Source organism: Nicotiana sylvestris, chromosome 2 (assembly GCF_000393655.2).
Source record: "Nicotiana sylvestris chromosome 2, ASM39365v2, whole genome shotgun sequence".
Taxonomy (NCBI): domain Eukaryota; kingdom Viridiplantae; phylum Streptophyta; class Magnoliopsida; order Solanales; family Solanaceae; genus Nicotiana; species Nicotiana sylvestris.
In genome coordinates this window covers 123,396,762-123,417,878 of record NC_091058.1, presented here as the reverse complement: position 1 = coordinate 123,417,878, position 21,117 = coordinate 123,396,762, and the positions used below count along the sequence as shown (strand labels likewise).

The 21,117-nt window shown below is 39.0% G+C and overlaps 2 protein-coding genes and 1 long non-coding RNA gene across 3 annotated transcripts; 1 reads left to right on the top strand and 2 right to left on the bottom strand.

Annotated features, from left to right (window-relative positions):
* Positions 1-1,448: 1,448 nt before the first annotated feature.
* Positions 1,449-1,925, bottom strand: LOC138885524 (uncharacterized). The gene has a single exon (XM_070166481.1). The coding sequence runs from the start codon at positions 1,923-1,925 to the stop codon at positions 1,449-1,451; it is 477 nt and encodes a 158-aa protein (XP_070022582.1).
* An 87-nt stretch (positions 1,926-2,012) lies between these two features.
* Positions 2,013-2,461, bottom strand: LOC138885523 (uncharacterized). Its single transcript, XM_070166480.1, has 2 exons — positions 2,336-2,461; positions 2,013-2,267 (listed from the first exon to the last, which is right to left on the bottom strand). The coding sequence occupies exons 1-2, from the start codon at positions 2,459-2,461 to the stop codon at positions 2,013-2,015; spliced, it is 381 nt and encodes a 126-aa protein (XP_070022581.1).
* Positions 2,462-5,289: 2,828 nt separating this feature from the next.
* On the top strand, positions 5,290-8,181 carry LOC104210627 (uncharacterized). Its single transcript, XR_011405480.1, has 3 exons — positions 5,290-5,448; positions 7,434-7,829; positions 7,936-8,181. It is a non-coding gene; the product is annotated as an uncharacterized lncRNA (long non-coding RNA).
* The last annotated feature ends 12,936 nt before the right edge of the window (positions 8,182-21,117 follow it).

The window sequence follows — 21,117 nt, the reverse complement described above, 5'->3', positions numbered from 1 at the left end:
TTCACTTGGATATTTTTGACAAAAGCAACGGACACTTCAAACGTTTCATCCTTGGTTCTGAGAAATAAGGTCCAGGTGAATCTGGAATAGTCATCAACTGTCATAAAGATGTATTTATTTCCTCCTCTGCATAGCACTCTCATATTTAGATCCATGTGAAGAAGATCAAGTGGCCTTGAGGTGCTGACTTCCTTTTTGGGCTTGAATGAGGACCTGACTTGCTTGCCTTTTACACATGCATCACACACTTTGTGATCCTTGAAACTTGAATTGGGCAGACCACGAACCAGGTCCTTCCTAACCAATTTGTTCAGCAATGTGAAGCTTGTATGACCCAGCCTTCTATGCCATAGTTCAACATCATCATCAACGACACTTAGACAACTGAGATCAACATTTAATAGAGACTCAAAATCAGCAGCATAGATATTTTTGTATCTTTTTGCTACGAGAACCACCTTACCTTGTCACAAATCTAGAAAACACTGCAAGCTATACTTCAACGCGTTCACATAGTACATATTTTCGATTGAGTGTGAGAGAGACTTCCCAATCCTTCCAACTACTAGTATGTATCCTATCTTGCCATTTCCAAAGGACACACTCCCTCCTTGCAGGGCCTTAAGTGAAAGGAAATCATTTGTACTTCTATCCATATGCTTTTATCAGCCATTATCCATGTATCATTGTAGGATACTTCATTTCACTGTTCCTTGCACAAGAAAATCAGGAGTTAGACTTAGGAACCCAAACGAGTTTGGGTCCCTTGTAATGAGGAAAGGGGTGAATGAGGGATCTTCTGGTCCAAACAGGCATCATGCGTTTTTTATATGATGGACCAGATTCTCTACTAGTAGTTACTTTTTCAGCGAAATCTTTGTTTTTATGCTGTGACTGAAACCTGGCCTTACAGTTTTCTTTAAAGTGCCCGGTGTTACCGCAGTGAGTGCATCACTTGCAACTTCCTTTCCCTTTTGAGAATTTTTAGGCCTACTCTTCATATTAAGTTCCCCAAGTGTTTCCTTTAAGTCCACCACCACCACTAATAGGTCATCTCTCTCATGCTCAGTGTTAGCAACTCTCTCAGCTAAGATTTCTTTTTCTTTTCTTACACACTCAATGATCTCTTTTAGGTCTACCACAACAACCATTAGATCATCTCTTTCATGTTCTACATTTGTAATTTTTTCATCTAAGGTATTTTTATCTTTCTTTAGGTTCTCAATTATTTCCTATAAATCAACTACAACGACTACTAGGTTATCTCTGGTCTGTTCTGCTTCTCCTAACTCCACAATTAAAGGATCTTTATCATTTATAAGACCGTGATAAGCATCAATTAACACATTTGTCAATGATATGAGTTTTTTAGGAGAATAAGATTTTAGATTTCTCGGAACATCCAGAAAATTTACCTCATCATTGTCGTCGTCTTCATCATCATCAGACTAAGCCATCAAGGCAAAGATTGAATCATACTCAGTTGCTTCACTTTCCACTGCTATCATTGAACTATCACCATGATCATTTTCTTCTTCAGATTCACTGGAGGAGTCTCCCCATGCAGCAAGAGCTTGCTTTACAATATTGTCAGCGACATTTTTCCTCTTGAAGCATTTATCAGGAACTAGGTTCCTCTTGGCTACTTTGTCAAAGTTATTTTTGTAGTGAACTTGCTTTAGGAGAAGGCAATCCTTGATGAAGTGTCCTGGCTTTCCACATTTATGACAGAGGTCATAATTTTTTGGCTTGCTAGAACTTCCCCTTTTTGGAATGCCTCTATTCCCATGAACCATCTTCTGGAATCCTCTTGTCAAGTAAGCCATATCACTATTCTCATCACTTGAACCATTGCTGTTTGTCTTGAGGACTAGGTTCTTTTCCCTTTTGGGCTCTCTTCTTTCACTGTCCTTCTTCTTCTTCATTTCATATATTTATAGATTCCCGACAAGCTCATCGAAGGTTAGCTCTTACAAGTCATTAGCTTCTGTAATGGCGTATACATTGCTTTCCTAAGAATTGGGCAGCATACTAGGAATTTTTCTGACAAGCTTGTTTCTTGGAATAATTTCACTAAGAGAGTGAAGCTCATTAATGATAGAGGTGAACCGAGTATGCATATCTTGGATAGATTCATCATCTTTCATCCTAAAGAGCTCGTATTCAGTTGTGAGCATGTCTATCTTGGATTGCTTAACCTGTGTTGTTCCTTCATGAGATGTCTGAAGAGCCTCCCAGATTTTTTTGCTGATTGACATGCTGATATCCTGTTATATTCATCAAGACCAATGCCACAAACAAGAATTTTCTTTGCACGAAAATTCTTTTCTATGACCTTTCGATCAGCGTCATTGAATTCTTTCCTTGTCTTGGGAATGGCTACAGCTGGGTTGCCATGATTCTTGGTAGGAACAATAGGTCCATCACCGATAACATCCCATAGCTCTAAATCTTCAGCCATGATGAAGTCGTGCATCCTAGTCTTCCACCATCCATAATATTGGACGTTGAACCTTGGTGTCCTGTAAGAAGACTAGCCTTTTTCAAAGTTTGGCGGAGCAGCCATGAGGATCCTTTCTAGGTGTTAACCTGATAGAAAGAACCCACTCTAATACCAATTGATAGAATTTAAGGGTTCACTAAACTCTATAAAGAACCAGGTTCTCTATTAGGTTCAACAGAACACACGCACACTGCAGTAAATAAATGGCGAGGAATTTTACATGAAAAATTCCCAGCTCAACGGGATTAAAAACCACGACCTACCCTTGTAGGATTTCAACTTCACAGCTGAGCAACTTTCAGATTACAACCTATGCAACCTAGGGATTAACCTTTTAATTCCTCACTCACTTATAACACTCTATTACAAGCCACTTTGTAATAACTCTATTACAAAGACTTTTACAACTTGACTAACTCTAGCCAAGACACAAATACAAGAGTTTATAATTTACAAAGGGTTTCCTATGCAATGCTACTAAACAAGTTAAGTAGGAATTACAATTGAAGAACTATTACAAAGTTACAACTCAATTAAGAACATACAATAACTTGATATGGGGAACTAGTCCGTAGAAGTGTTGTTCTTTGTTCTTGATGCACTTGAGAATTGTCTGCTTGATGATCAATCACGTGAGAGTGCTTGAGTGAATTCTCTAAGTGTTTAAGTGATTTGTTTTACCTTGATGTTAATAATACATGTGTGACATCACTTATAATGATATGAGCAAAGTAGGTAAAAGGTCTTCCTCATAAAGTTGACTGCTGCACTGTTCTTGTGCTGTAGCGTAAGCATGCAACAACTTTTCCAGCAGGAGAGTTGACTTCGAACAGTTATCTCGGGAGCTGGTAGTGACCTGTTCCCGCTGTTGTTCCTTTGACTCAAACGAGTTGAACTGTGTCCCAGGTGGAGACATGTTGATCTTTTAAGGTCCTGAAGAAGTGTATCTGGTTCCTTATATGGTTCTGTACAGTAAGTTTGTTAGATCATCAAAATATTAGAGGAATACACATATAACCTATCAGAGCGTAACCGCTTAAATGTTACAAAACTAAGCCTCACACAAATTTCAAGACGTTTTGATAGTGCTCCTAATTGTACAGCTGCATCTACGACGCTATTACAGAAATTCAAAATTTTCTGACAACCACTGATAACATGCAATTTGTCTATCATGTTGGGACAGACCAGGCAAAGAAAAGAAAAGGAAAAGAAAGGTAAAAGGAATAATGAAGTGAAAACTGAAAAGGACAGAAACTTGAACTATTCATGCAATTTTATCTGTCATCTCAAGAAGATTTTCAATCAGAGTTGACATTATTGTTCACATGCACATAAAGATTTAGTCACTGTTTCTATGTAAGACTTCAATAATAGAGGCGATAAGTGTTTTTAGGTGAGCTCAATAATAGAAGATGGAGTTTTGATCAATTAAATTTGAGGAATATCCATGTATTTGGTAGTGGCCTGGGAGTTTTCTATATGAACCTTTTACAAGAATACTTTCTTCTTTCTATTGATCCGTAGCAGCTTTTATATTTGGGTGATTCTTTCTGATTATTCTTTTAATTGTAGAGTCTCCCTTTTATACTATTATATTGATATTCGGAGGCGGAGTTAAAAGCCTAGACATGGATTCGACCGAACCTACTAACATTTGCTCATAAATGCATTTGTATTAATAAACTCATTAGATGTGTACATATTTTAAATTTTAAAACTCAATTATTAATACTTGAAGTAGTCGTTTTAAACTTCAAACCTCATAAAGTTGAAATCCTGTTAACCCTTCTTTTCTTTTAATAAAACGTATATATACCAAGTACCCACTATTTTAATGCAACATCGAACAGATATTAGAAAAATATTTCTTTTTATATGGAAAAGACATGGAGAGTTTTCTTTATGAGTATTTTAGTCAGAGCTATGTGGCAATGAGAAAATCATACATAGACTAATTCCAAATAGCATGTAAAGAGTTCTGTTTGAGTAAAATACAACATAGCAAAAGAGGTATTCATCAATCGGAGTTGCAAGAAGTCCATTCATGGCCTTTGGCCTATAATAATTGGGGAGAGGGGGGGGGGGAGGTTAAGAATATCTTGGCATGCATGATCTAGTGGAAAAAGCAATCAGTAAAACAGGAGAAAATGAAAATAGTATGCGGGTACTTGTTATGTTCTCATAAAATATCCAAAGAAATGAATGTTATGGTAAAATCATTTTACCCTGTTTAATTTAATCAGCTATAACAAGTTATTATCTAAATTTTACTTCTCCATATCAGATTTGCTATGAAAAGTTCTCTACTATTATAGATCAATTTAATAACCCGATGATATGGTAAAAGGTCTAGCACTATATGTGTATGTGTGTGTTTAATTATGAATACACAAACCCAAGCACCTATATTTTGTTGGGATATTAAAATATAAAGTGTAAACTGAAAGCAGAGCCTAGATACTAAACCAGGCCATTAATTGAAGTGAAAAATTGTTCCATCCATTCTTCTTTTGTTTTTCTTCTTTTTCTTATGAAAGAGACAGTAATTTATTGAAACACCAAAAGTATGTAAAAATTGCCGGACAAATTAAAACCTTTGGCCACAATCAAGTCGGCCTAGGCTTTACAGTCACCATTGTTTAAATTATTGCATCTCCTATTTATTGTGGTTAGTCCTTTTCTGCTTTTTTGCTTTCCGTTCAATCTCCATTCACTTGGTGCTTATTGCCTTGTCTTTGTCTCTCTCTCTCATTATCTCCCTCAGATTTTTGTTCATAGTGTTTATTGCCTGCTAGGGTTTTCTTCCCTTCCAAAAACTTCTACAAAAATCCAATACCTTTTTATAATCCTTTCCTATATAGCTCTATAATGGTGCGATCTCCTTAATCTTAGGAGAAGCAACCGACAAAGCTTGAAATATTTGGCACTACCAAGAATAAGAGGTATCACTATATAGCTTTTTTTTTTTTCTTTTTTTCCTTTTAATTTCTAGATCGACCTGAAATCACTCCAAGATGTAGATCTATATATAACCGTTAACAATTTCTTTAGACGTTTTCCAAAAGATGCGTATTGGCATCTTTAGAAAGACAATCAAATGAAACACTTGTCTGACTTTCAATTTTGTAGTTTGATCTATAAAGTCTTGTTTGCAGGTGGAATGTCGGATAAAATCTTCGTAGTAAGCTCACATGTCTCACTGTTTTGTTACTGATGACTTGACAGTTTTGGGTTCACTATATTTCATAAATTATGGCAATACACATATTATCCTTCCCTTTGGCTTTAATTGGAAGTTAATTACTAAGCATGATGCCAAATTAGATTTACACATTTTTCTGTGAGCCTTTGAACATGATTTTAGTTTGACCCCATCTCCCTTGCAAGAACTTAATTTAATATAAAGTAGTAGATGCAACAATATGAAGAAGGCTGAATTTGATTGAGTAGCAAAAGGAAATTCAGAACTATAAATATGTTGTTGATTAAAATTTTGAGCTCCATATATGCAAACTTTATATTTAGTCAAGGCCTGCAAGATGAAGAAATTTAATAACAGAAGAATAACAATTTAGGTGTTTCTCATTACAGTTTCAAAAAGATTCCCTGTAGAGGAAATTTGATGTTAGGTTTGATGTTAGAACCATTGCAGAAATATTTTAGTAATTTGTGTCATTTTTTCCGTTGATAAAGTAATAACTTAAATCTATTTTGTATGCTCGCGCCTTTAGTCATATATTATAAGTCCCTGATCTTATAATTCTTAGATCATTGAATTTCATTTACGATGACTAATACATAAGGGTTCGTTTGACCATGCGAAATTGAGAAATGAGAAGCATGGAGATTGTGCTTAAACATTTAATCACACATGAGTATTTTCTTGTCAACAGTGTCAAGGTTTGAAATATCTCCCTTTGATATGTTTGGCAAAAAAAGGCTTTTTCATTAGCTTTAATATTTAAGATGGTACCGCACATATACACCAATGAATTTGTGATATGTTGATTGACAGTGTAAAAAGATCTTACACTAGCTATTAGGTTAATAAGTTGACCTATTATTATTTCTGATATTGTGACCTGAAAGTTTTATAATACTCCCTCCGTCTTAATTTATGCTATTTTATTTTTATTTTTTTCTTAGAAAATTTTCTGCTTTCTATATTTGGATTTAACTTTAAACTTTTTATTTTACTCTTTATGAGATACCAATTTATATTCACATTTAAGTCTTGTTTTATACTATAAGTTTCAAAAATCTTTCCCTTTTTTCCCTTAAACTCCATGCTCATTTAAATACTATCACATAAATTGAAATAAAAAAAGTAACATATTATAATTGGAATTTAAGTTTTGAGTATAGATTGTTTATCATAGTCATGATAAATTGACCAACAACAACACATAATTAACTTTTCATATCAAGAGTCTGATATGGTAACGTAAGAAATAGAGTAGTGATGTTGTAACCGATTAAATTGATTTTACAATGTCAGTATGTATAACTTAAACCGTTGGTCATAAAATTTCATTGATAGAGTAAGGGGTCGTTTGGTATGATGGATAAATAAAAATAATGTTGGGATAAAAATTTAACATCACCTTAATTACTTATTTGGTTACCAAATCTGGGATAAGTTATTTCGGGAACAATTAGTTCCGGGATAACTTATACCTTGTAGGGGTGAGATAATTAGTGTTGGGATAGAAATTTATGCAATACATGTCACTTTTAATACAACATACCAAACAGTGGATAAAAAAGAATACAAGGATAATTAATCCTAGCATAACTAATCCCAGCTTAACTTATCCCAGCATAACTTGTATTGTAACCAAACGACCCCTAAAGGTATTATATTTTGTAAGTTCATATAACTTAAACTCGTACGAATTAACAGCAAATTCAATTTGTTACGTAGCAGATAAGTGTTGGAGAGTAAGCAATTAGATGTCTTCTTCAAGCAGCTACTCAAACCCTCCATGCGCTGCCTGCAAATTCTTGAGAAGAAAATGCTTGCCAAGTTGCATTTTTGCTCCTTATTTCCCTCCAGAGGAGCCAATAAAGTTCACAACCGTACACAAAGTATTTGGTGCCAGCAATGTAAGTAAGCTTCTGAATGAAATCCAACCACATCAGAGAGAAGATGCAGTCAATTCTCTCGCTTATGAAGCCGAGGCGCGATTAAAAGATCCAGTCTATGGGTGTGTTGGAGCAATTTCAGTTCTTCAAAAGCAAGTTATTCGCCTCCAAAAAGAACTCGATGCCACAAATGCTGACTTAATGCGATACGCCAATTATGAATCTGGAGGAGGAACAGGTACTCTAATTGGTCTAACATATGGAATGTTTGGTCATAGATATTCTTCTGCGTGGAATAGTCGTATTAATTCAGGAGATTATAACAATGGCATTGATGGTGATAGTGGCAGGTGAGGAAGTTCCAGCATCACTGAGGAAAATGACAAGCTATCAATATTCTAGCTTGTTATAGCTAGATATTGTTAGTAGGTATACTATTTGTTAATATTATTACCTTTGTTTCCCGGAGTGGAAATTAACGTTTAAAACAGTCCTATCAATTTGGTGGATTATTGAGTTTGTGTATATGTCTATGTATATATATATGCGAATTCTTATTTTGCACTGTATATAGTCTTTTTTGGGATCAATCTCCCGTTTTAGAAGTAGTTGAACGTGTTTTTCATTTTGAAGATAAATTTAGCTCACTAGCTATTGGGGACAGAATTTAACTAGCAGCCGCAAAAAAAGGATCTTTATTGCAAATGCCCCTATCTAAAATTTCTGACTTCTATATTGGACTTCTTTTTTTAACCTTAGTAATGTGTTTGACTGTTTGTGGTCGCTTGTGAACATTTTGGCATCTTGAAATAACTGTATGCGTCGTCTTTGACGATAACAACAGTAACCTGAATAGTTGCCTATTCTAGAGTAGGATCCCAAAAGCAAAAGCTCTTTTCTTATGTAAATATGCGAGGGCCCATAAAGCCTGTAGATGCCTGACTGTTGAATTATCTATTCATATCACGAAAGAGGAAAAATATATGGAATAGCTAGCATACACAGAAGAAACAACAATTGAGAGAGGTTTCAAATAAAATAGTACTCCCTCCGTTCCAATTTATGTGAACATGTTAGACTAGGTACGAAGTTTAAGAAAAAATAAAGACTTTTGGAATTTGTGGTCCTAAACAAATCAAAAAGGGGCCCAGAGTATTTGTGTGGTTATAAAAGCTTCTCATTAAGCGTAGAATTGTAAGTTTAAGCTAAATTGTTTTCAAATTTAGAAAGGGGTCATTCTTTTTGGAACGAACCAAAAAGAAAATACGTTCACTTAAACTGGAACGGAGGGAGTACGAAATATGTAGAATCACCTTCCGGTCTCGCATCTTTCCATTCTCTACTTAATTGTCTCAATTACATGATTTTTATCAAACTTAGCTCGAACTGAACTATAATGGAGGTCGGAAGCTTCTGGAAAGAAGCAATAAAAGAGAAGAGAAAGCAGAGAACACGTGAGTGGAGAAGAAGAAATCTCAAACTGATTAATTGTGTGTAGGTCCCCTTACATATAATTAGCAACAGGAATGTAAAATATCTATTCTAATGTGACTACAACTATTAAATACTAACCACTAACTGCTGACTCAGCACATACTGGCTAATCTGTAAAGAGAAGAAATATAGGATAAATATTTAATCTCAATACTCTTCCCCAACCCCCTTCAAGTTGGAAGTGCCGACAACACTGCCAACGTGCCTAATACAATAGAATGTTTCACTCTGATAAGAGCTTTAGTGAGAATGTCTGCTAGCTGCTCATTTGTAGTGACATAGTGCAGAGATATGAGCCCTTCTTGTAGTTTGCCACACACAAAATGGCAATAAACTTCAATATGTTTAGTCCTCTCATGAAACACAGGATTTCTAGCAATGTGGAGGGCTGATTGGCTATCACAGTGTACTGAAATAGGTATGGGATATGGCACATTAAGCTCATAACCAAACCAACTCTCCTGCTACCTTCCTAAGTGATCTGTACTCAGCTTCTGCTGAGGATAAAGATATGGTCTCATGTTCTTCGACTTCCAACTGATAGGACTATTTCCCAGTAATACCAAATAGCCACTCATTGATCTTATTGAATTTGGGCATGAAGCCCAATCAGAGTCATAGAATGCCCTTACTGTCCGGTCCTCATCTTTTGACATGAAAATACCTAAGGTAGAATCACCCTTCAGATATCTTAACAAGTGGAATGCAGCTTTTAAGTGAGGTTCCCTAGTTTCTTGCATAAATTGGCTTAAGTGTTGAACATTATAAGCTATGTCAGGCCTGATTTTAGTGTAATGACCCGACCGGTCGTTTTGAGCATTATAGCCTAGTTCCTCTATTTATTGCCTATTCTGTATTTGTTTGTTATAATGGGACTTGTCAGGGTGGCTGGTTTGGTTCTGAGTTTGTTTTGGGATGAATTGGGATACTTAGTTCCAAGGTTGGAAGCCTAAGTTGAAAGAGTTGACCGGAAGTTGACTTATGTGCAATTGACTCCGGAATGAAGTTTTTATGGTTCCGATAGCTCCGTATGATGATTTTGGACATGGGAGTGTGTTCAGATATTGATTTGGAGGTTCGTAAGTGATTTTGGCTTGAATTGGCCAAAGTTGGAAAAGTTGAAGTTTGGAGAATTGAGAAGTTTGACCGAGAGTTGACTTTGTGGTTATCGGGATCTAATTTTGGTTTCGGAAGTTGAAATTAGTCTGTTGTATCATTTATGACTTGTGTGCAAAATCTGAGGTCAATCAGAGTTGATTTGATAGGTTTCGGCATCGATTGTAGAAGTTAGAAATTCATTAGTTTCATTAGGCATGAATTAGGGTGCAATTCGTATTTTTGATGTTGTTTGATGTGATTTAGGGCCTCGAATAAGTTCATATCGTGTTTTGGGATGTGTCGGTATGTTTGGATGGGTTTCGGGGGGCATCGGGGATGATTCAGATGGAAATCGAAATAAGTTTGGACTTGAGGAATTGTTGAAGTGCACCAGGTCTGATGCGATCGCACCTACGGAGGATTTGGTCGCAGGTGTGAGACCGCAGAGACGTGTTTGGCATCGCAGGTGCAGAATTTTTCTGGACTGAGGGGATGCACAATTGCGAGGTTTTGGTCGCACCTGCGAGATCGCAGATGCGGGAAGGAAAAACACATGTGTGATTTGGGTGAGTGGCAGCAGTTTCCACAGAAGGAGAGAAGAGGTTGCCGGTGCGACTTCGTAGATACCGGGCCTTGTCTGCAGAAGCGAGGACAAAGGGACTTCATGAAATCGTAGAAGCGGAATTTTTGTCGTGCTTGCGGGACCACATAAGTAGGATTTTTGTCGCGTCTGCAGGACGCAGATGCAATTAAATGGATGCAGGTGCGAAAGCACTGGTACTATATTATTTCGAAGGGTTCCGAGAGTTTATTCATTTTTGGACTTTTGGAGCTTAGATTGAGGCGATTTTTGAAGGGTTTTCACTAGATTTTAAGATGTAAGCCACTTTTAATCTTTTTATTCATTAATATTGAATAACCATGTAATTTCCCACCTAGATTATTTGTTTTTAAGGTGAAATTTGGGAGAATTTTGGACTAGGGATTGGAGAGTAGATTTGGGGATTTGAGTGTCGATTTGGGGTCGGAATTGGGTGTTTTAGTATGGTGGGACTTATTATTGAATGAGTGTTCGCATTTTGTAATTTCTGTAGGATTCCGAGACATGGGCTTGGGATTAACGTTTTGACTTTTGTTAAAGAACTTAGCTTTATCATATGGAATAAATTCATATAGCTTGTGTTGATGGTATTGAGTTGTTTGTGGCTAAATTCGAGTCGTTCGGAGGCTGATTCGCGAGGCAAGGGCGTGTTGGAGTAGAGATTTACGTGGTTGAGATAAGTAACACTTCTAAACTTGGTTCTGAAGGTATGAATCCCTGAAATACGTGTTATGTGTTTGGTACTGAGATGACGCACATGCTAGGTGGCAAGCGTGCGGGCGTACACTGTAGTAATTGTGACTCGGTTGATTTCATGGAACTTTGTAGTCATCTAATCTTGCTAGTATTCGTGTTCACTCCATGTTTTAGAGAGCTTGAGATGTGATTCATGCTAGAGATCATGTCTAGGTTATATGCGGGTACTGTTGGGACCCATAAAGGTCATTCTTTTGTTGTTGAGTTATTTGCTTAAATTGCAATTATGTATTCAGTCGCATTCATCATTTGTATATCATATCTCAATCTCTGTTATCATTTATTGTGACATCATGTATCATTGTTTTGTGCCGATTGGCATGAGTGTTGTGAACCCAAGATATTGGAGAGATTGATGACTCACTAAGGCCGAGGGCCTAATTGTGAGTGATATAGATGGGATCGGGCTGCGCGTCGCAGCAAGTTTTATTGATTCATGATGGGATCGGGTTGCACGTCGCAGCGGACATTATTGACTCATGATATGATCGGGCTGCACACCACAACAAGTATTATTGATTCATTATGGGATCAAGTTGTGAGCTGCAGTAGGTTTATTAGCGCTTGGGGGAGGGATCCGCCCTTCCCGAGTCTAACATACCAGTAGTGAGTGTAGGTACCTTACAGTGCTGAGTGATTGAGTGTGATGAATGAGAATTGAGACAGTCAGATTGAGTACTCTAAGAGTGGGAGTATGTGAGGTTATCATTATGATGCATTACCTGTGACATGCACATTTGATATGTAGATATAGAGATGTAACATTTCTCATATAAGTCATACTTGGCATATTTCATTTGTCTTGAGCTTAAACTGTTAAACTTGAAAACATGTCTACATTTCCGTACTGTGTACCATATAATTATGAGTTTCTCTGAGATTTTAATGTCATATTTCATGTCATATCTATATTGTTGTAATCTGGATTTGGACTGTACTTTTTGAGCTCGTCACTACTTTCAGCCCAAGGTTAGTCTTGTTACTTATTAGGTACATTGGGTCGGTTATACTCATACTACACTCTGCACTTTGTTTGCAAATCCAGGCACTTCTGGGCACGGCGGTTGCTAGCTTTGGATCGTTATTTGCTCGGAGACTATTAAGGTAGTTGCCTTGGTGTCTGTATACCTTGACTCTCCTTATTTTCAGTTTATTAGTATTGTTCTATCTTTTTAGATAGTGTTTTAGCAGTCAGACTATGTTGTTATTTAGATGTTCATGTACTTAGTGACACCCGAATTCTGGGAATTTTGTATTGAGTAATGGTATTTTCTTATCAGTTTTTATGAGGTTTTCACTATTAAGATTATTTTATTATGCTTTCAACTAAAAGATGTGTGGTTTTTTGTGATTGTTGACTTGCCTAGTATTGCGATAAGCTCCATCACAACGTGTGGGATTTTGGGTCGTGACAAGTTGATATCAGAGCCTAGGTTACATAGGTCTCACGAGTCATGAGCAAGTTTAGTAGAGCCTTGCGGATCGGTACGGATAATCTGTACTTATCTTCAAGAGGGTGCTGAACCATTAGAAAAACTTCACTTTTTTGTAATCTTGTCGTGTGAATTTGTTGATTCTGGAAACTAAACTTCTGTTATTCTATTCTCTCACAGATGGTGAGGGCACATGTTACTGTAATGGCCAGACGGCCACCAATACCACCAGTTAGGGCCACGAGAGGCCAGGGATGTAGTAGAGGCAGAGGTGCAGTTTGTACAGTGGCTAGAGCAGCACCTGTAGACCCACCAATTGCTCTAGCTCAGGAGTAGATTCCAAATGTGGTTGAGCTGGTGGGACCAGCTCAGGCACTAGCTGTACCCATTGTGATTCCAGGCCTTCAGGAGGCTCTGGCCCAGATATTGATCGTATACTCTATAAGTGGTTTCCATTGAGGCCGCACCAGCCACTTCTCAGGTAAGGGGGAGGGGGGTGACTCTCGCTACCCGTACTCTAGAGCAGGTGGGACTTCTGACACTGGGGGTGCTACTAGCCTATTCGGTTACAATTTCTCAGGCCTAAATGGGTCCCTCTATGAGTGACGAGGAGAAGAAGAGAATAGAGAGGTTTGGGAGGCTCAAGCCTCCATCATTCAGTGGGGATGAGTCAGGGGATGCTTAGGACTTCTTGGATAGGTGTTAGCGGATTCTTCGCACGGCGGATATTCTAGAGACTAGTGGGTCTCATTCACTACTTTTCAGCTGTCGAGGATAGACTTCAAATAGTGGGAGGACTATGAGCGGAGCAGGACAGCCGGTGCTGCATCACTTATATGGAACGAGTTCTCCTTTCTCTTTTTAGAGAAGTTTGTGCCACCGACCCATAAGGAGGAGCTACATAGACTGTTTTAGCACCTATGCCAGGAGGTTATATCTATGACCTAGTACGAGATGGAATTTTTAGAGTTGGCTCGTCACGCGATCTGGTTGGCTCCCACATAGAGGGAGAGGATTAGAAGGTTCATTGATGGCCTCAACTATGGACTCCATTTTGTCATAACTTAGGAGATTGCATCAGGTGCTAGGTTTGACGAGGTGGTTGATATTGCCAGGCGGCTAGAGTAGGTCCGTAGTTAGGATTGTGAGGAGAGGGAGGCCAAGAGGCCTTGTGGTTTTGGTGGTTTTAACGGGTGTTTCTTCTGGAAGGCAGTCCCACCACAGTAGGGGTTCATCTCGTGCTCCATCGGTTCAGGTTCATCTTAGCCAGGTCCCTCTAGTAGTTATTTAAGTTCTTGGGGTCCGCTTCAGTACCTTCCACCATTATCAGAGCGGGGTTTCTTTGAGTGTGGAGAGTTTGGTCATGTGAAGAGGCATTGTCCCCATTAGCTCGGGGTAGGGCTCAGGTAGCTCAGGGTGGGGCTCAGCCAGCTTAGGGTGGGGCTCAGCCAGCTAGTCATCAATCTAGAGAGGGAGGCCGATTAGATGGTGGTCAGGCCTAATGCTATGCTTTCCCTGCCAGGCCAGAGGCCGTTGCTTCAGACGCAGTGATCACATGTATTGACTCAGTATGCATAGGGATACTTCTATATTATTTGACCCTGGTTCCACTTATTCGTATGTATCATCATATTTTGCTCGTTATCTAGATATGCCCCGTGAGTCCTTAGTTTCATATATTCATATACCTACACCAGTAGGCGATTTTATTGTTGTGGACCGTGTGTATCGATCGTGTGTGGTGACCATTAGGGGATTGGAGACTAGATTTGATCTCTTATTGCTAAGTATGGTTGATTTCGACGTGATTTTGGGTATGGACTAGTTGTCCCTATGTCATGCTATTCTGGATTGTCACGCTAAGACCGGGACATTGGAAAAGCTGGAGTTTCCAAGGATCGAGTGGAGCGGTTTTCTAGACTATGTTCTCAGTAGGGTGATTTTATCTGAAGGCCCACCGGATGGTTGGGAAGGGGTGTTTGTCATATTTAGCATTTATTAGGGATGTTGGTGCTTATACTCCTACTATTGATTCTGTTTAGGTAATGCAAGACTTTCCAGATGTGTTTCCTATAGCCGAACGTGGCACCCGTCAAGGATATTGATTTTGGTATTGAATTGGTGCTGGGCACTCAGCTCATTTCTATTCCTCCATATCGTATGACATCAACAGAGTTGAAGGAATTGAAAGAGCAGCTTCAGGAGCTTCTTGCTAAGGGATTCATTAGGCCTAGTGTGTCGCCTTGGGGTGCACCGGTTCTGTTTTTGAAGAAGAAGGATGGTACTATGTATATGTGCATTGACTAAATGCAGTTGAACAAAGTTACAACTAAAAACAAGTATCATTTGCCGTGCATTGATGACTTATTTGACCAACTTTAGGGAGTTAAGGTGTTCTCCAGGATTGATTTGAGGAGTGGGTATCACCAGTTGAAGATTCAGGACTCGAATATTATGAAGACGGTATTCAGGACCCGCTATGGTCACTATAAGTTCCTTGTGATATCTTTTCGGCTAACCAATGCCCAACAACATTCTTACATCTTTTGAACAGTATATTCCAACCATATCTTGATTCGTTTGTTGTTGTATTTATTGATGATTTCCTGATGTACTCACGTTTTTAGGAGAAGCTAGAGGATTGTACTACAGAGGTTAAGGGAGGAGAAGCTTTATGCCAAGCTCTCTAAGTGTGAGTTTTGACTCAATTTAGTGGCATTCTTGGGGCACGTGGTATCCAGTGAGGGGATCAAGGTGGATCTGAAGAAGATCGAGGCAGTTCAGAGTTGACCTAAACCGTCTTCAGCTATGAAGATTCGGAGTTTTCTCGGCTTGGCAGGATATTATCGTCGCTTTGTAAAGCGTTTCTCATCTATTGCAGTGCCTTTGACTAGATTGACCCATAAGGGTGATCCATTCAGGTGGTCGGATGAGTGTGAGGAGAGCTTTCAGAAGCTCAAGATAGCATTGACCACAACTCCAGTTCTAGTTTTGCCTTCAGCATCAGGCTCTTATACAGTGTATTATGATGCTTCTCGGATTAGTTTTGGGTGTGTCTTAATGTAGGAGGGTAGAGTTATTGCTTATGCTTCACTCCAGCTGAAGCCTAATGAGAAGAACTACCTTGTTCATGATTTGGAGTTGGCAGCCATTGTTCATGCATTAAAGATTTGGAGGCATTATGTTTACGGTGTGCCTTGTGAGGTATTTATGGATCATCGGAGTCTCTAACACTTGTTCAAGCAAAAGGATCAAAATTTGAGGCAGCGGAGATGGTTGGAGCTGCTAAAGGATTATGATATTACCATTTTCTATCATCATGGGAAGGCCAATATGGTGGCCGAGTCCTTGAGTAGAAAGACGTTGAGTATGGGTAGCCTATATTTATTCCTGTTAGTAAGAGACCGCTTGCATAATCTATTCAGGTCTTGTCCAATCAGAGTGTGAGGATAGATGCTTTCGAACCTAGTTGGGTTGTAGCTTGTGTGGTTTCTCGGTCTTCCTTATATGATCGTATCAGAGAGCGTCAGTATGATGACCCCCATTTGCTCGTCATTAAGAACACAGTTCAGCATGGTGATGCCAAGGAGGTTTTATTGGGGATGATGGGGTGTTGCGAATGCAAGGTTGGATTTGTGTGCCCAATGTAGATGGGTTACGTGAGTTGATTCCTGAGAAAGCCCACAGTTAGTGATATTCCATTCATCCGGTGCCGCAAAGATGTATCAGGACTTGAGGCGGTACTATGGTTGAGGAGGGTGAAGAAATATATAGTGGGGTTTGCAGCTCGGTGCTTAAATTGTCAGCATGTGAAGTACGAGCATTAGAGGTTGGGCAGTTTGCTTCAGAGACTTGAGATTCTAGAGTAGAAATGGGAGTGTATCACTATGGACTTTGTAGTTGGGCTCCCACGGACTTTAAAGAAGTTTGATGTTATTTGGGTGATTATAGGCCCATTGACTAAGTCCGCACATTTCATTCTAGTTGGTACTACCTATTCTTCAGAACGGTTGGTTTAGATCTATATCCGCGAGATTGTTCGCCTTTACATTCACAATGTGCCAGTGTCTATTATTTCAGATCGGGGCACGCAATTCACATCATAGTTTTGGAGAGCAGTGTAGCAAAAGTTAAACATATGGGTTGAGTTGAGTATAACATTCCACCCTCAGATGGACAGATTGTCCGAGCACACTATTCAGATATTAGAGGATATGTATGTGCTTGTTTCATGGATTTCAGGGGTTCTTGGGATCAGTTTCTACCTCTTACAGTTTTTGCCTACAACAACAACTACCAATCGAGTATTTAGATGGCTTCGTAGGAGGCTTTGTATGGGAGGTGGTATCGGTCTCCGGTTGGTTGGTTTGATCCGAGTGAGGTTAGGCTATTAGGTATTGACTTGGTCCGGGATGCTTTGGAAAAAGTTAAATTGGTTCAGGTTCGGCTTCATACGGTGCTGTCTAGATAGAAGAGTTACGCCAATTGGAAGGTTCGCGATGTTGCTTACAAGGTGGGAGAGAAGGTATTGCTTAGAGTTTCACCCATAAAGGGTGTTATAATGTTCGGGAAGAAGGGAAATTTGAGCCCTCGGTGTATTGCCCCGTTTGAGGTGCTTGAAAGGATTAGAGAGGGTCTTATAAGCTTGCATTGCCACCTAGTATATCGTGTGTTAATCCAGTGTTTCATGTTTCCATGCTCCAGAAGTATTTCAGCGATCTGTCTCATGTTTTGGACTTCAGCACGGTTCAATTAGATGTGGATTTATGATGTGAATTCGGTGGCCATTTTAGATTGGCAGGTTTGAAAGTTGCGGTCAAAGAATATAGCTTCAATTAAGGTGCAGTGGAAAGGTCATCCAATTGAGGAAGTTACTTGGGAGACCGAGCGGGAGATGCAGAGCATATATCCACACATGTTTGAGACTTCAAGTGTGATTCTAGACCTATTTGAGGGCGAACGTTTGTTTAAGATGGGGAGAATGTAACAACCCGACCGGTTGTTTTGAGTATTATAGCCTCATTCCCCCATTTATTAACTATTCTATGTTTTTATTGTTATGGGACTTACCGGGGTGGTTGGTTTGGTTCCGGGAATGTTTCAGAGTGAACTGGGAAACTTAGCAAGGTTGGAAGCCTAAGTTGAAAGAGTTGAACGGATGTTGACTTATGTGTAATTGATTTCGGAATGGAGTTTTGATTATTCTGATAGTTTCGTATGGTGATTTTGGACTTAGGAGTATGTTCAGATATTGATTTGGAGGTTCGTAGGTGATTTTGGCTTGAATTGGCAAACGTTGGAAAATTGAAGTTTGGAGAGTTGAGAAGTTTGACCGAGAGTTGACTTTGTGATTACTGGGCTCGAATTTTTGTTCCAGAAGTGGGAATAGGTCCGTTAAGTTATTTATGACTTGTGTACAAAATTTGAGATCAATCGGAGTTTATTTGATAGGTTTCAACATCGATTGTAGAAGTTGGAAATTCATTAGTTTCATTAGGCTTGAATTGGGGTGTGATTCATGTTTTTGATGTTATTTGATATTATTTGGGGCCTTGACTATGTTTGTATCGTGTATTAGGATGTGTCAATATTTTTGGATGGGGTCCCGGGGGCCTCGCGGATGATTCGGATGGAAATCAAAATGACTTTGTACTTGAGGAATTGTTAAAGTGCACCAGGTCTGATGCGATCGCACATGCGAAAGATTTGGTCGCAGGTGTGAGACCGCAGAGGCGTGTTTGGAATTGTAGGTGCAAAATTTTGGTGGATTGAGGCAATGCGCAGGTGCGAGGTTTTAGCCGCACCTGTGAGATCGCAGATACGTGAAGGAGAAGCGCAGGTGCGATTTGGGCGAGTGGCAGCAGTTTTCGCCGAAGCGGAGAGGAGGTTGCTGGTGCGACTCCAGATGCAGTGCCTTATCTACAAAAGTGAGGGTAGGCAGCCTTCATGAAACCGCAGAAGCGGAACTTTGTTCGCCCCTGCGGGACCACAGATGCGGTTAAGTGGATCGCATGTGCAAAAGAACTTGCAGTATATTATTTCGAAGGGTTCCGAGATTTTATTAATTTTTGGACTTTGAGAGCTCTGATTGAGGCTATTTTTGAAGGGGTTTTCACTAGATTTCAATTGGTAAGCCACTTTTGATCGTTTTTATTCATTAATATTGAATGACTATTGAATTTCTCACATAGATTATTTGTTTGTAACATGAAATTTTGGGGAATTTTGGACTAGGGATTAAAGTGTAAGATTTGGGGTCAGAATTGGGTGATTTTGGTATGGTTGGACTCATTATTGAATGGGTGTTCGAATTTTATAAATTTTGTCTTATTTCGAGATGTGGGCCCCGGGTTGACTTTTTGACTTTTGTTAAAGAACATAGCTTTATCATACGGAATTGATTGCTATAGCTTGTGTTGATTGTATTGAGTTGTTTGTGGCTAGATTCGAGTCGTCCGGAGGCCGATTCGCGAGGCAAGGGCTTGTTGGAGTAGATATTTACGCAATTGATGTAAGTAACATTTCTAAACTTAATTCTAGGGTATGAATCCCTGAAATACGTGTTATGTGGTTGGTGTTGAGGTGAGGCACAAGCTAGGTGGCCGGCGTGTGGGAGTGCAACATAATTATTGTGACTTGGTTGATTCCGTGAAACTTCGTAGTCATCTAATTTTGCTATTATTCATGTTCACTCCATGTGTTAGAGAACTTGAGCTGTAATTCATGTTAGAGATCATGTCTAGGCTATATGTTGGTACTGTTAGGACCCCCAGATTTCGTTCTTTTGTTGTTGAGTTATTTTCTTATATTGTAATTATGTACTCAGTCGCATTACTCATTTGCATATCATATCTCAGTCTATGTTATCATTATTATGACATCATGCAACATTGTTTTGGGCCGATTGGCCTGAGTGTTGTGAGGCCAAGAGACTGGAGAGATTGATGACTGACTGAGGCCGAGGGCCTGATTGTGAGTGATATTGATGGGATCGGGTTGCACGCCGCAGCAAGTTTTATTGATTCCTGATGGGATCGGGTTGCATGCGGCAGCGGGCATTATTGACTCCTGATTGAATCAGGCTGCACACTACAATAGGTATAATTGATTAATGATGGGATCAGGTTGCACGCCGCAACAGGTTTATTAGTGCTTGGGCAGGGTCCGCCCCCTTGAGTTTGACATAGCAGCAGCGAGCACAGGTAATGTACAGTGCTAAGTGACTTAGTGTGATGAGTGAGAGTTGAGACAGTCAGATTGAGTACTCTGAGAGTGGGAGTATGTGAGGTTATCATTGTGATGCATTACCTATGATATGCACATTTGACATGTAGATATAGAGATGTAATATTTCTCATATTAGTCATACTTGACATATTTCATCATCAGTGTTGAGCTTAAACTCTTAAACTTGAAACCATAGCTAGATTCCCGTATTGTGTACCATCTGATTATGAGTTTCTCTGGGAGTTTAATGTCATATTTCATGTCATATCTATATTGATGTAATCTGGATTAGGACTGTACCTTTCTGAGCTCGTCACTGCTTTTAGCGTTATACTCATACTATACTCTGCACTTCGTTTGTAAATCCAGGTACTTCTGGGCACGGTGGTTGCTAGCTTTGGAGCTTTATCTGCTCGGAGACTATTGAGGTAGCTTTCTTTGCGTCCGTAGACCTTGACTCTTCTTCTTTTCAATTTATTAGTATTGTTCTATCTTTCTAGACAGTGTTTTAGCAGTCAGACTATGTTGTCAATTAGATGCTCATGTACTCAGTGACTGTTGCACCCTATTTTGTACTAGTCAAGACATGATTCAACTGGTGGTTTCTCTGTTGTTGATGAAAGAGTTGCTACCTAATATTTAAAGGTATATTAGGGTACCTATTTAATTACTAAGTTACATTTTTATTAGTCTGCTTATCGGTTAGATTATGGGTAAGGGTTCTTGTTCTTCTAAGGGGAAGGTGTTAGGCACCCATTAAAATCTACCTGAGGTAGCTCCATAGGACTTAGACTAATTTTATTGCATCAATTATTTGTACAATACTCAATTATCGTTAAAAGTACAATTTATTATATATATATATAAGGGAGGGTATATAAAAAAGGATGTAAGACTTAAGAGGGATGTGAAATTAT

What these genes read in the sequence shown, in the direction of transcription:
- LOC138885524 (XM_070166481.1), bottom strand. Translation starts at nt 1,925, where the DNA reads ATGAAGAAGAAGAAGGACAGTGAAAGAAGAGAGCCCAAAAGGGAAAAG.
- LOC138885523 (XM_070166480.1), bottom strand. Translation starts at nt 2,461, where the DNA reads ATGGCTGAAGATTTAGAGCTATGGGATGTTATCGGTGATGGACCTATT. An exon ending in TCAATGACGCTGATCGAAAG is followed by an intron (nt 2,268 to 2,335) that starts GTCATAGAAAAG and finishes TGAATATAACAG; the next exon opens with GATATCAGCATGTCAATCAG.